The sequence below is a fragment of the Arachis stenosperma genome, chromosome 5 (assembly GCF_014773155.1).
Source record: "Arachis stenosperma cultivar V10309 chromosome 5, arast.V10309.gnm1.PFL2, whole genome shotgun sequence".
Lineage (NCBI taxonomy): Eukaryota > Viridiplantae > Streptophyta > Magnoliopsida > Fabales > Fabaceae > Arachis > Arachis stenosperma.
In genome coordinates this window covers 139,732,874-139,745,671 of record NC_080381.1, presented here as the reverse complement: position 1 = coordinate 139,745,671, position 12,798 = coordinate 139,732,874, and the positions used below count along the sequence as shown (strand labels likewise).

Genomic DNA, 12,798 nt, shown 5'->3' with positions numbered 1-12,798 from the left:
AATACAAAAAAAATATTAAAAATAAATTATATTTATATACAAATACATAATAATTAATTTGGTTACTAATTTTTTTTACTTCTACGAAACAATTTTTTATTCTTATATATTTCTATTATATGAATATATCTTTATATAAAAATTGTCGCTAAGATATAAATACATAACTGTTATTTTTTATACAAAGATATTTGTATACAAGGAGCTATATTACTATTATTAAGTTAGTTTTTTTGTTTACACAACCGAAAATCTACTGTTAAAATCTGTGACTTTTTTTCTTGGGTTAATTTAAATTTCAATGATTGAAAGAACTGGTCCAAAATTTTAAATGTTGATGTTTGCCTGAAATTAAAGCAATGGGAGACATAATTTTATAGTGGAGTACCTATTATGTATAGATATATAAAAATGTTATTTATGAATTAAAATTAGCTACTATATATTTAAATATAAATATATATATTATTTAACTTATTTTTAATGGATATTTTATATTACACCACATACTTTATACTAGTAGTTGATTTTTGTGACTAATTTTAGTGTACACATAATATAGTCGATATATATACATTAGACAAAGACCTGTAATATTTATTATTGAGAAGGTCCTTGCAGAAAACTCAGAGAAGTGATGAAGTTTTCTTCTTGATGAACCAATTATTAGAAAGCTTAGCTTGTTGCTCATCCTGAAGATAGATCAAACCTTGAGACTTGAGTCACAAAGCTGCTTAATAAATTAAACAGGTAAATAAGTTCTTGTTGCTTCATCATCTATCATTGTCTTTCTTAGCACTTAATTAATTATTTTCTTCACAAACTATATATATAAGTATTATTCTCATCATTGCTTTTCTTAATTATGTCTTTCTCATATCATCACTATATATATATAACCTTAATTTTAATAAAAAGAAATCTACTCTCTTTATTCTCCTCCCTTAAAATCAGTTTCTCATGAAGCTGGAAGTGGTTCCCACTTCAGAGAATAATGATTCAATCATTCATACTCTATGGTATTGCTGATGCTTTTGAATGGAGTAGTTGCTCTCAAATATTTAATTTTCCATTCATCAGGCATATCATATCTATGTTGTAATAATGTTGGTATCCTTGTCTCCACTTTAATCATTTTTTATTATAAAATTTGAGGTGTTTAGCCTCTCAGAAAAAAATAAAATAAAAAGTTGATATGCTAAGTATTTAATAGCTCATAGCAACAATTTTTAATTGTTTCATTTATTTAATTATTTTTCACTCTAAGATAGTACTTCATAAGAATTTCAGTTAAGATGCTATGTATATCAAGAAGTTATTAAAGTGAATTATGGCCTTAGAGATTGAGACCTTCTCCTCAGTTTCTCAAGAAAATGAGTCAACCAATGAAGCAAGTTAACTTTTTGAAATTATGTAAGCAATTAATGAAACTAATGAATAGAATTTTTTTATGATGAGTCATTTAATACTGCATTTATTTCAAAGTTTGAAACACGTATATTCTAAATAAAATTCATTTATGTTACATCATAGAACCGTTGACTTTATCTGCTTACTGAATGTATGTTTTTGTAACAGAATTTAAGCAGAAAAAGAAGAAAATGGATGATTTTTGGAGCCTGATTTGTATGGACTATGATTGTTCCAAGGCCAGAGAAACTCCTTTCTGTAATGATTTCAAGTTCTTGCAAGATCATTCCAAATGCATCAACAATTTGTTGATCATTTGCTTTGATATCTTGCTGCTGATCATGCTGTCATTCACTATGATCAAGAGGACTTCATCAACTCCATTTCATGGCCAAACGCGAGCCGAAAGATATTCAAATTTGCAGCTAGTTTCTGCCACAAGCAATGGAGTTCTTGGCTTGGTGCATTCATGCTTAGGAATTTGGATTTTGGAGGAGATGATAAGAAAAAACCACACTGCATTGCCTCTTAATTGGTGGTTGGTAGAATTCTTTCAAGGAATCACATGGCTTTTAGCATCCTTCACAGTATTAAGTCTTTGGCTTAAACATTATCCGGTAACATCATTGCGCCTTTTCGCTGTTCTTCTACTTTTAGCTTCTAGCATACTATGTTCTTTGTCCTTGTTCTATGCAATTAGCAGCAGAGGACTCTCCCTGAAGATAGCTCTAGATGTTCTATCTTTTCCAGCATCAATCTTACTGCTGTTATGCACATTCAAAGTATGTCATTGCGACGAAAAATGGAAGGAAAAGGATGAAAGCCTTTATGCTCCTTTGAATGGACAGTTGAATGAAGCTGATTCTGTTGGTGATATAGTCACACCATTTGCGAAAGCTGGATTCTTCAGCAGGATGACATTTTGGTGGTTGAATCCATTGATGAAAAAAGGTAAAGAGAAAACACTTGAGGATGAGGATATCCCAAAGCTGCGCGAGCCGGATCGAGCAGAAAGTTGCTATTCTGTGTTTATAGAACAACTTAACAAACAGAAACAAAAAGAACCAACATTGCAGCCATCAGTATTTTGGACTATAATGTCCTGCCACTGGAGAGAGATTTGGATTTCAGGATTCTTTGCATTTATTAAGGTAGTTACTCTGTCTTGTGGTCCCCTGCTTTTGAATGCATTTATATTGGTTGCTGAGGGTAATGAAAGTTTCAAATATGAAGGTTATGTGTTGGCCATTTCACTTTTCTTTGCAAAGATCATAGAATCCTTGTCTCAAAGGCAATGGTATTTTCGATGTAGACTCGTTGGTATGAAGGTTAGATCACTTCTCACTGCAGCCATTTATAAGAAACAATTGAAGCTATCCAATGCTGCTAGATTGGAGCATTCTGGTGGTGAGATAATGAATTATGTGACTGTTGATGCATATAGGATTGGAGAATTTCCATTTTGGTTTCATCAGATGTGGACAACAAGCTTCCAAATATGCATTGCTTTGGTGATTCTTGTCCGAGCCATTGGACTCGCGACAATAGCCTCAATGGTAGTAATAATTCTCACTGTACTTTGCAATGCTCCATTGGCAAAGCTACAGCAGAAGTTTCAAAGCAAACTCATGGTGGCACAAGATGAGAGATTGAAGGCTAATTCTGAGGCTCTTGTGAATATGAAAGTTCTGAAGCTATATGCATGGGAGAAACATTTTAAGAAGGCTATTGAAGGCTTAAGGAATGTGGAACTTGAAATGTTATCAGCAGTGCAATCAAGAAAGGCCTATAACATCTTTCTCTTCTGGTCTTCGCCTATTCTGGTGTCCGCGGCTTCCTTTGCTGCATGCTACTTTTTGGAGATTCCTTTGCATGCAAACAATGTTTTCACTTTTGTGGCAACACTGCGCCTTGTGCAAGAGCCAATCACAACCATCCCAGATGTTATTGGAGTGGTTATTCAATCGAAAGTTGCATTCGCTCGAATTGGGAAGTTTCTTGAGGCATCTGAACTGCAGAATGCAAATTGCAGGAAGAGTTGTGTTGATGATAACCTCAGAGGCTCAATTTCAATCAAGTCTGCTGATTTTTCATGGGAAGATAATGTGTCAAAACCAACACTTAGAAACATAAATTTGGAGGTTAGACATGGACAAAAGGTAGCAATTTGTGGAGAAGTTGGATCAGGAAAATCAACTCTCTTAGCAACAATTCTTGGAGAAGTTCCAAATACAAAGGGAACTGTAAGCTTTCATAAACCTTTCATAATCCTAGAATACACTCTTAAACCTTGTTATGCTCCAAATTAGCATAAACTATCACATAAATTTAACTCACTATGGTAAGTTTCTTGAATTGCAGATTGAAGTTTATGGGAGTTTTGCATATGTTTCTCAAACAGCATGGATACGGTCAGGTACAATAAGGGAAAATATTTTGTTTGGAGCAGATTTGGATCCACAAAGATATGAAGAGACACTTTATAGATCTTCACTGATAAAGGATCTTGAGTTGTTTCCTTATGGAGATCTAACCGAAATAGGCGAGAGGGGAGTTAATCTGAGTGGAGGTCAGAAGCAGCGAATTCAGCTCGCTCGTGCGCTTTATCAGAATGCTGATATATATCTCTTGGATGATCCATTCAGTGCTGTTGATGCTCACACAGCCACAAATTTGTTTAAGGTAATCACATCTTAGTCTCTTTCAAATAGTGTTCTTAATTATATCTACAATGTCATTCTCTATTGAAAGATTGCTTCGGAACTTGGCAGGAATATATCATGGAAGGACTTGCAGGGAAGACTGTGTTACTTGTGACTCATCAAGTTGACTTCCTACCAGCTTTTGATTCTGTTATGGTAATTTCTTTCATCTTAATGCAGTGCTATTAATATTCATGTTAATATGCTTGAATAAGAAACAATGGAATCATGCTTGTTTTAATTATCTTTAACTCTAACTTTCTTTTCCTTAAAAGTTGATGTTAGATGGAGAAATTCTACAAGCTGCTCCTTATCATCATCTATTGGAATCAAGCCGAGAATTCCAAGAACTCGTCGAGGCTCACAAGAAGACTGCTGGTTCTGACCATCAAGTTGACACTCCTTCTGCCAAGAGAGATTCAACTTCTGGCAGAGAGATTAAGCAAGATTTCTTGGAGAAGAAGTTAGAAGCTTCAAACGAAAATAAGTTGATTAAGCAAGAAGAAAGAGAGATAGGAGACACAGGCTTGAAGCCTTACATTCAGTATCTGAATCAGATGAAGGGATACATATACTTTGCTGCCGCTACTCTTTGTCACATTTTATTTGTAACTGGCCAAATAATTCAAAACTCATGGATGGCTGCTAATGTTGACAACCCTCATATCAAAACTCTGAAATTGATCTTAGTCTACTTGTTGATAGGAGTTGTTTCAATTGTTTTTATGTTAATCAGAACTTTTCTTATAGTTGCTTTAGGTCTTCTATCATCAAAACATCTATTTTCACAGTTGATGAACTCCCTTTTCCGCGCACCGATGTCTTTTTATGACTCCACACCTTTGGGAAGGATACTTAGCAGGGTAAGCATATAAAACAACATTTTCTATTTGATTTTTTCTTTCATTCAATGAAATGCAATGTGGAAGTTTAAGTATTCTGACTAATATTTTATTGTGTAGGTATCTGCAGATATGAGCATTGTGGATCTTGATGTACCATTTTTCCTTGCATATACTGTGGGGGGTACTACAAATTTTTATTCTAATCTTGCAGTTTTATCATTTGTGAGTTGGCAAGTCTTGTTTGTTGCCATACCACTGGTTTTTGCTGCGATTCAATTGCAGGTGATGAACAAATTCTTCTTTTTATAGCCTGTTCTACATGGAATTTAAAAGATTATTTTGATGGAAAAGTTAACATGCTAAGTACTTTTGTTGTTTTCATTTTTTAAACAGAAATACTACTTTGCTACTGCAAAAGCATTGATGAGGTTAAATGGCACAACAAAATCATTTGTAGCTAATCATGTAGCAGAAACTAATGCTGGAGCTGTGACAATAAGGGCCTTTAAGGAGGAAGATCGCTTTTTCAAGAAGAATCTTGATCTGATTGATGTCAATGCTAGTCCATTCTTCCATAGTTTCACTTCAAATGAATGGTTGATCCAACGGTTAGAAACAATCAGTGCTGTTGTTCTATCTGCTGCAGCACTTTGCATGGTTGTGCTTCCACCCGAGACTTTCCCCGCCGGTGAGGCTTCAGATATTCATAGTTTGTCATACATAACTTCATTGTTCACAAATTATCTTATTGTAGAAGTTTCTTAATTTAAATGTCCATTGTTGCAGGATTTATTGGCATGGCACTCTCTTATGGCCTTTCACTGAACAATTCCCTAGTATTTTCAATTCAATTTCAATGCACTCTAGCAAATTATATAGTATCTGTAGAGAGGATAAATCAATATATGTATATACCAAGTGAGGCCCCAGAAGTTATCGAAGGAAATCGCCCTCCGGTTAATTGGCCAGATGCAGGCAAAGTAGAAATTAGTAACTTGCAGGTAACTGAAACTTCATATTAAATTCTGAAGCATAATGTTGAGAAAGTTATTGGTTTATTCATTTCAAAACAGATAAGATACAGGGCTAATGGACCACTTGTACTCCATGGAATTACATGCACATTTGAAGGAGGACACAAGATTGGTATTGTTGGCAGGACAGGAAGTGGGAAGTCCACTCTTATTAGTGCTTTGTTTCGCCTTGTCGAGCCGGCCGGTGGAAAGATTGTAATGGATGGCATAGACATATCCTCGATCGGCCTTCATGATTTGAGGTCACATTTAGGTGTTATACCTCAGGATCCTACTCTTTTTAATGGAACAGTTAGATATAATTTGGACCCTTTGTCTCAACATTCTGATGAAGAGATATGGGAGGTATATATAGCAGTCACATTCTGTTTATGTCAAAATTTGGTGTCTTCTGGTGTGAACTAATCCTTAACTTTATGTTAAGGTTCTTGGAAAGTGTCAGTTGCGAGAAGCCGTGCAAGAAAAAGAAAAGGGCTTAGACTCCTCAGGTAGAGTTTCTTATTTCATGTTGTTACTTAAGCTGCAAGAAATTCTTTCCTAGTTAGTACTAATGACTAGTAACAAAATGTTACACAGTTGTTGAAGATGGATCGAATTGGAGTATGGGACAAAGGCAGTTATTCTGTCTAGGCCGCGCCCTTTTGAGGCGAAGTAGGATATTGGTGCTTGATGAAGCAACCGCATCAATTGATAATGCAACAGATCTTATTTTGCAGAAAACAATTAGAACAGAATTTGCAGATTGTACAGTGATCACAGTAGCACACAGGATACCAACTGTGATGGATTGCACCAAGGTTCTCTCCATAAGTGATGGTAAGTTGAATCAATTTTTTTTATCATTTAGTAGTGTTTGATTCTAACTAATGGAGATGTTTGATTGTATTATCAGGAAAATTGGTAGAGTATGATGAGCCAAAGAAGTTAATGAAGAGAGAAGGGTCATTGTTTGGGAAGCTTGTGAAAGAATACTGGTCTCATTTTCAGTCTGCAGAATCTCATTGATGATAATAAGAATGAATCTTTTATGAAATCAATTTTGTCTCATCATTTGGTAAATGAATGAGCCATAAACCAATAAAGTTAAAGTCTATGAGGATGATATTCTTGAACTATATATTGAAATATTTCGATCTAGATGGCTCATGTTCTTGGTATTTGCCAATGAAATTATTATTTTATGTATAAATGTACCACTCTTATTTATGGACTTTAACTTTGAAATGTACTTATGAAAAATCTAAACAACCATTTATAACATGAGCCATAAAGTCTTACAAGCCTCACATGATAATAAACAAGAACCTGTTCATTTATTTAATTTTTTTTTTTTGGGCAAGTACAGATCTTTTCTTAATGTCTTCATATAACAAAAATGATACCAATAAAAATAGATTATTTCAATTCCAATAATCTCAAAAGTGATATCATTACACAACACATTTTATGAGACATTCATGATGCATATGAACTATGACTATCTCCAATGAACCATCTAAGTTAAACAGAAATTTAAGCACAGAAGTAATAGTAGTTGTTCATTATCATCAATCCAATAACTAGTAGATGCACACTTTAAATTGCTAATTATTAATTATTAGATATACAATTGAAAAATGCTTATTAAAATGTATTTCATAAAGATGTAAGTTTAAAGTCTTTTCTTTAAAAAAAAAAAAAGTGCTCATGTTCCTGTTGGATAACTAACCAGCTGCATTGAAAAATGGAGGGTAAAAGTTCTCTCAACTGAATCACGTGACCTGCACGTGGAGCTGAAAACACCAGATAGCAAATTGCCCCAAAACAGGATAACAAATCTTCTGCTCTGTTCAAACTTGCTGCTCATTTCATTTCTCTGTTTCAGCTTTCTCCCCCCCCCCCCCCCCCCCCCCCTTTAAAAGTTCAACACTTTTCTTTTTCTTTTATCACGATTTTCGAATTAATTTTATTTTTTCTGTCCAGTTCTATCCGAATTCATCACACAATACCCAAATCATCACAGGAAGGAAAAAAACGGGAAAAACACAAAAATGTCAACTATTACATCCTCAACATTCACAAACTACAATGTTCCTCCGTCTTCAATCTCTTCAAGTTCAACTCAATTTCCAATCTTTCACCTAACCCATTTCCCAAAACACCTTCAATGTCCCAACCCACTTTCTATCTCGTCCAGAAAACCCATCGCCACAGTCACCCAAATTTTCTGCAAGTCACCGGAAGCAGAAGAGCTGTCACCAAAAGAAGATGATGAGTGGCTTCAGAAGCTTCCAGAGAAGAACAAGCCTCTCTACTCACATAGCTTGCCTTGCATTGAGGCTTGGCTCAAGAGCCTTGGATTCTACCAGAGCAAGGATGATAGAGCTGTTTGGCTGATTCAAAAAGCTGATTGGCATGCTCATCTCTATTTAGATGTCACTGATCTCTACATAAGGTTGGGTTTTTCTTTCCCTTGTTCTTATTATTATTTAAAAAAATGAGAATTTTTGTGCTTTTGGTTATTGCACTCTTGGTGTTTGAGTTTATGCTTGTGTGTGCTGAATGTGCACAAGGTGCTATCCACTTTGTGTGGTTTAGAATTGGTAGATGGAATGTGGAGCTGGATACTGTAGTTGGAAAGTTGTGAAGGGTTTGACTTAAATTGAGTTTTTTTAAGCAAAAAATTATATTTTTAATGTTTGTCATGTCTGTTGAATTTTCCGTCCAAATTGCTTGAAGCTAAGCAAGCCAATGCACTGTTATGTTCCCCTGCATTGCTGCAATGCCATCTGTGAGATCAAATTAGGATAGGGTAGATACTAGATACTTAAATTGGTCCTTTGATTCCTTTTAGACATATATGTTACATCAAGTTGGTGAAATCAAAGAATGGTTAAGATTTCACAATGAATCTTTAATCACTTTCTGGTGGCAGTGTGTTCTTTACTATTCTATGTTCTGAGACACAAAATAGAAGGGTGTTTTTTGTTCTTATTTTATTTTCAATGTTACCATGTTACTTTTGGATTGAAAATGGGGCATCCTACTGATATGTACTTGTGAATTCATTCTAAAAACTATTATTGAACATGCTTAGTACTTGAAGAAAAATATGTACTAAACAAAATACTTATTTTAGAAGTAAATATCCTGAATGAATTGTTGGTTTTCTATTAAGTTGAAGTTGACATACTTGCTAACTATTCAGTGAGTAATCTCATTGCAATTTGTAAAGGCTCGTGATGGATTTTCCCTTGCAACAAGATAAATGTTTAATTGTTAATAGAGATTGAAGAGTTTATTATATCTGTGTAGGTATTTGAAGAGTGGACCTGGGAATCTGGATAAGGATGTGGAGAGGAGGTTTAGTTATGCTCTGAGCAGAGAAGACATTGAGAATGCTGTACTTGGAGGACCATAATACCCTTTTTACCCTCTCTCTATCTGCCAAAATGCTTGATTTCTTGTTGGAAATAGTTAGTGCATTATTATGTCAAATGTTTAGGTTTCATGTTAGAATCCCTTCTATTGAAAGGGTTCAGAAAAGTGTCTTGTAATAGGATGAAGTTTTGATAAATATTTGAAATGAGAGAATTTGTATGGTGACTTTTTCTATCACTCTCAGTGTTCGCGGTGCGGTTTAGATCAGTTTTGTGTCAAAAAATTATTCAATTCAAACATTAATTTTACTTATGATGTAGTTTGGATTGGAAATTTTTTAGATAATCTGATCCAATTTTAAGCGATTTATATTGGATTTGATTAAATTTGCGATTTTAAAAATTAAAAAATACTTATAAATTCTAACATCAAATCTTAAATAACAAATAATGACATAACGAATAATATCTTGAAAAATCAATAATAATATAATAATAGAAATAAAATTATAAGTTAGTTAAAATAAATAAATAAATTTTATTTTAAATTTATAAAATATTTACTAAATAATAATAATAATAATAATACATTAATAAAATAAAAATATAATAATAAAATAATATTATTATACACATTGTATGTTTTAGATTTAATTGGATTGGTTTTAAAAAATAGATTTAAAATTCGATCTAATCCATATAGTCCAAAAATAAAATTCAATTGAATCTAAATTAGCAATTTTAAAAATGACCAATAATAATAATAATAATAATAATAATAATAATAATATCAAATTCAAACAAATTAAATTAAAAACCTTTCTCTACCACATAAATATAGAAGAGTGACAATCATCGAAGTCACCCTATAGTTACATGAAAAATAAATACTACTTTTTTTAAAGGAAAGGTTTAGTAGCCACCAACTTTATTAAATTCTAACCAGCAAAATAAAAGTAAGTAATCTTACATATTTGATGAAATTTCACACTATTTAAAAATGATGAGTGTTAGGAAGCAGCAATTTTTGTAATTTGTAGTTATCAAATAGCCATTAATGATGATTTTAATGGTGTGAAATTTTATTTAATTGCTCACTTTTCTTTGCTGGTTACATGCTGGCCAGAATTTAATAAAATTGCTGGCCTATAGACTTTTTCTTTAAAAACATCATTAATAACTATTTAATGACTACAAATTACAAAAATAATTGGTCTCTACCACTCCTCTTTTTTAAAAGCTCCCCATAAACCCTAGAAGACACCAACTTTAGAAAGATATCACACATGCATGCAAAGTGACTTATTATTCTCTCATTTTCTTGAAGCTTTTGCAAACGGTGAAAAGTCATATACAGATATTTTGAAATGAAGTTGACAACTAAAAATTATTAGATCATTTTATAAATTTAATTAAATTATAATCTAAAAATTTTCAATTATCAATTTTAAGTAAAAATAATAGTAAGTTGTCACCTTTGCAAATATATTATAGAAGCTTCAAACATCAGCCCTAAGTGAAGCAGATTTAGGCACATAAGAACGGTTCAAAATGGAAAACAGGCCTTCATATATTGCATCTCCAATTGCTTTCACTAACTTCAACGCAGATCTCATCATCAAGCTACCCTTAATCTTCTCACTGAAGTTGGTTTGAACATCATAGTATCTGTTCCAAAGCATAACCCCTCCATAGTTTGAACCTTGTCTTATGTACGGAAGAATTTCATCCGCCACAACCTCAGCAGCTACGAACCCACTTCCGGCAGCATGAGGCGCCGCCGGAAGCCCCAAAAGGACAGTGTTATTCGGCAAAACCGACGATGTCCACGTGTCCCAATACTCGAAAAGTTTGTTAGGGTTTCCATTTGAGTATTGGCATGGAGGGTTGTTATAGAATTGAACCCAAATATAATCAAATAATCCAGTTTTGATGGCTTTATCGAGGTAGTGATCTGGGTACGGACATTGCGGCGCCGCAGATAGGTAAATTCTTTTCTCCTTTGTGGAGAATGCATTGATGGCTTTGACTAAGTCATCGTAGAAAAGATTTGACCCTTCTTCGATGTCAAAGTCAATGCCATCTAATGCCACGCTTCCCAGTGGTCCGTGTTGGCCACTGAGAAAGCTTTCAAAAAGATAGAGCGCAACTTCCCTAGCGTCTTGCGGCGAGGAGAGAGAGTAGTGTCCGATGCCGCCGCCGAGGGAGAGGAACACTTTGATGTTTTGGCTTTGGCAGTAGTGGATTTGTGGGGCTAGTTTGGTGCAGGGGCTCCAATCGCCGCAGTGGCCGGCGAAGTTCCATTTCGGAGTTCGGCCGCTGCCAAAGACGGTAAGAAATGCGAGGATTACGATTTTGTAGTTGTTTGTGGCGCATGCTTGTTGTAAGGTGCCTTCTTTGCCGTTTTGGCCCCAGTAGACGGCGATCCCGGGGCCGGAGCTGCTGGTGGTGGTGGTGGAAGAGAGCATGGAGAGAGCAATGAAGAGGAGGGACAGTGATGGTGGTTTTGAAGCCATGCATGGAGCTTTAATTTGTTGTGTGTTGAGTTGGATTAAGGTCCAAATATATGTTTCAATTAGAACTAAATGCATGTTAAAAATAAATTTATAAATTTATTAAACTAATAATTTAATAATAAATAAAAAACTTTAAATAAATATATAAGATATAAATAAAAATTATAATAGTGGAAAGAGATAACTTTTTCATTTATTTGTTTATTAATGGTTTCAATTGTACCTCTTTAATTTGGTGAAGGGGTTTGAAAGTTGAAACTCATCCAGTATATAATTGTTTTCGGACAGGAGAAGAAATCGTTAGAATTTTCAATTTAGAGAGTAATTTAGTAAACAATATATATCTTTTACAATCAGTTAGAAATACAATAAAATCAGTTATTAAAATAATATATATATATATATATATATATATATATATATATATATATATTCTACCCAATCATATAAGTTACCTCCTATATCACCATACATCGATTGATTCCTAGTTCTTAACTAAGTCATCCATAGCTTAATCAACCATGACAACCAAAGACCAACCTCAAACAATGTCTCTTTGCTTTTTAAACTTTATTTAAAAATTTGTCGTCGATCAATAAGTTACTTATACACAAGACAGAATTTACACTTACTTAAGCAGATTAATAAACTAATAAACTAATCACTAGACCAACCAACTTGATTAGTTTATCAGTGTTCTTATTTGGTCATGTACAATACAAATGTTAAATCCGTTTACAAAGCTGCACTTGGAATAGTCCTCCAATTTGGTTTTTTTTTTTTTTTTGACTCTTCTTGAACAGCGGCAATATCTTCTTCTTTCATATAATTGAATAATGTAAAACTTCGTAAGAAAAACTAGTTCAAATGGTTAATTTCATGTAATAGTTTAGTTGTATTTTGCTTTGTTTTCATTTACTTTACCGTTCTTT

General features: G+C 33.6%; 3 protein-coding genes across 8 annotated transcripts; 2 read left to right on the top strand and 1 right to left on the bottom strand.

Moving 5' to 3' along the window:
* Positions 1 to 614: 614 nt before the first annotated feature.
* On the top strand, positions 615 to 7,128 carry LOC130982008 (ABC transporter C family member 10-like). Of its 6 annotated transcripts, none has more exons than XM_057905817.1 (12): positions 615 to 750; positions 1,579 to 3,653; positions 3,772 to 4,092; positions 4,182 to 4,268; positions 4,388 to 4,975; positions 5,075 to 5,239; positions 5,351 to 5,645; positions 5,744 to 5,958; positions 6,031 to 6,336; positions 6,416 to 6,479; positions 6,568 to 6,807; positions 6,884 to 7,128. In XM_057905817.1, exons 2-12 carry the CDS (start codon positions 1,602 to 1,604, stop codon positions 6,994 to 6,996), a joined length of 4,446 nt encoding a protein of 1,481 aa, XP_057761800.1. In that variant the 5' UTR covers positions 615 to 750; positions 1,579 to 1,601; the 3' UTR covers positions 6,997 to 7,128. The 6 variants fall into 6 exon arrangements, with proteins under 6 accessions (XP_057761800.1, XP_057761799.1, XP_057761801.1 ...); XM_057905816.1 differs by lacking the exon at positions 615 to 750 and adding an exon at positions 944 to 1,019; XM_057905818.1 differs by lacking the exon at positions 615 to 750 and adding an exon at positions 1,033 to 1,106.
* A 762-nt stretch (positions 7,129 to 7,890) lies between these two features.
* On the top strand, positions 7,891 to 9,629 carry LOC130982745 (uncharacterized). Its single transcript, XM_057906822.1, has 2 exons — positions 7,891 to 8,425; positions 9,286 to 9,629. The coding sequence occupies exons 1-2, from the start codon at positions 8,022 to 8,024 to the stop codon at positions 9,389 to 9,391; spliced, it is 510 nt and encodes a 169-aa protein (XP_057762805.1). The 5' UTR covers positions 7,891 to 8,021; the 3' UTR covers positions 9,392 to 9,629.
* A 665-nt stretch (positions 9,630 to 10,294) lies between these two features.
* On the bottom strand, positions 10,295 to 11,890 carry LOC130982748 (acidic endochitinase-like). The gene has a single exon (XM_057906825.1). It carries the CDS (start codon positions 11,864 to 11,866, stop codon positions 10,850 to 10,852), a length of 1,017 nt encoding a protein of 338 aa, XP_057762808.1. The 5' UTR covers positions 11,867 to 11,890; the 3' UTR covers positions 10,295 to 10,849.
* Positions 11,891 to 12,798: the final 908 nt, after the last annotated feature.

Excerpts from the sequence above, each read along its gene's own strand:
- LOC130982008 (XM_057905816.1), top strand. The coding sequence starts at position 995 with ATGATTCAATCATTCATACTCTATG. Across the intron at positions 4,269-4,387 it reads CAGCTTTTGATTCTGTTATG|TTGATGTTAGATGGAGAAAT; the intron begins GTAATTTCTTTC and ends TTTCCTTAAAAG. Across the intron at positions 6,480-6,567 it reads AAAGGGCTTAGACTCCTCAG|TTGTTGAAGATGGATCGAAT; the intron begins GTAGAGTTTCTT and ends AATGTTACACAG.
- LOC130982745 (XM_057906822.1), top strand. The coding sequence starts at position 8,022 with ATGTCAACTATTACATCCTCAACATTCACAAACTACAATGTTCCTCCG. Across the intron at positions 8,426-9,285 it reads GTCACTGATCTCTACATAAG|GTATTTGAAGAGTGGACCTG; the intron begins GTTGGGTTTTTC and ends ATATCTGTGTAG.
- LOC130982748 (XM_057906825.1), bottom strand. The coding sequence starts at position 11,866 with ATGGCTTCAAAACCACCATCACTGTCCCTCCTCTTCATTGCTCTCTCC.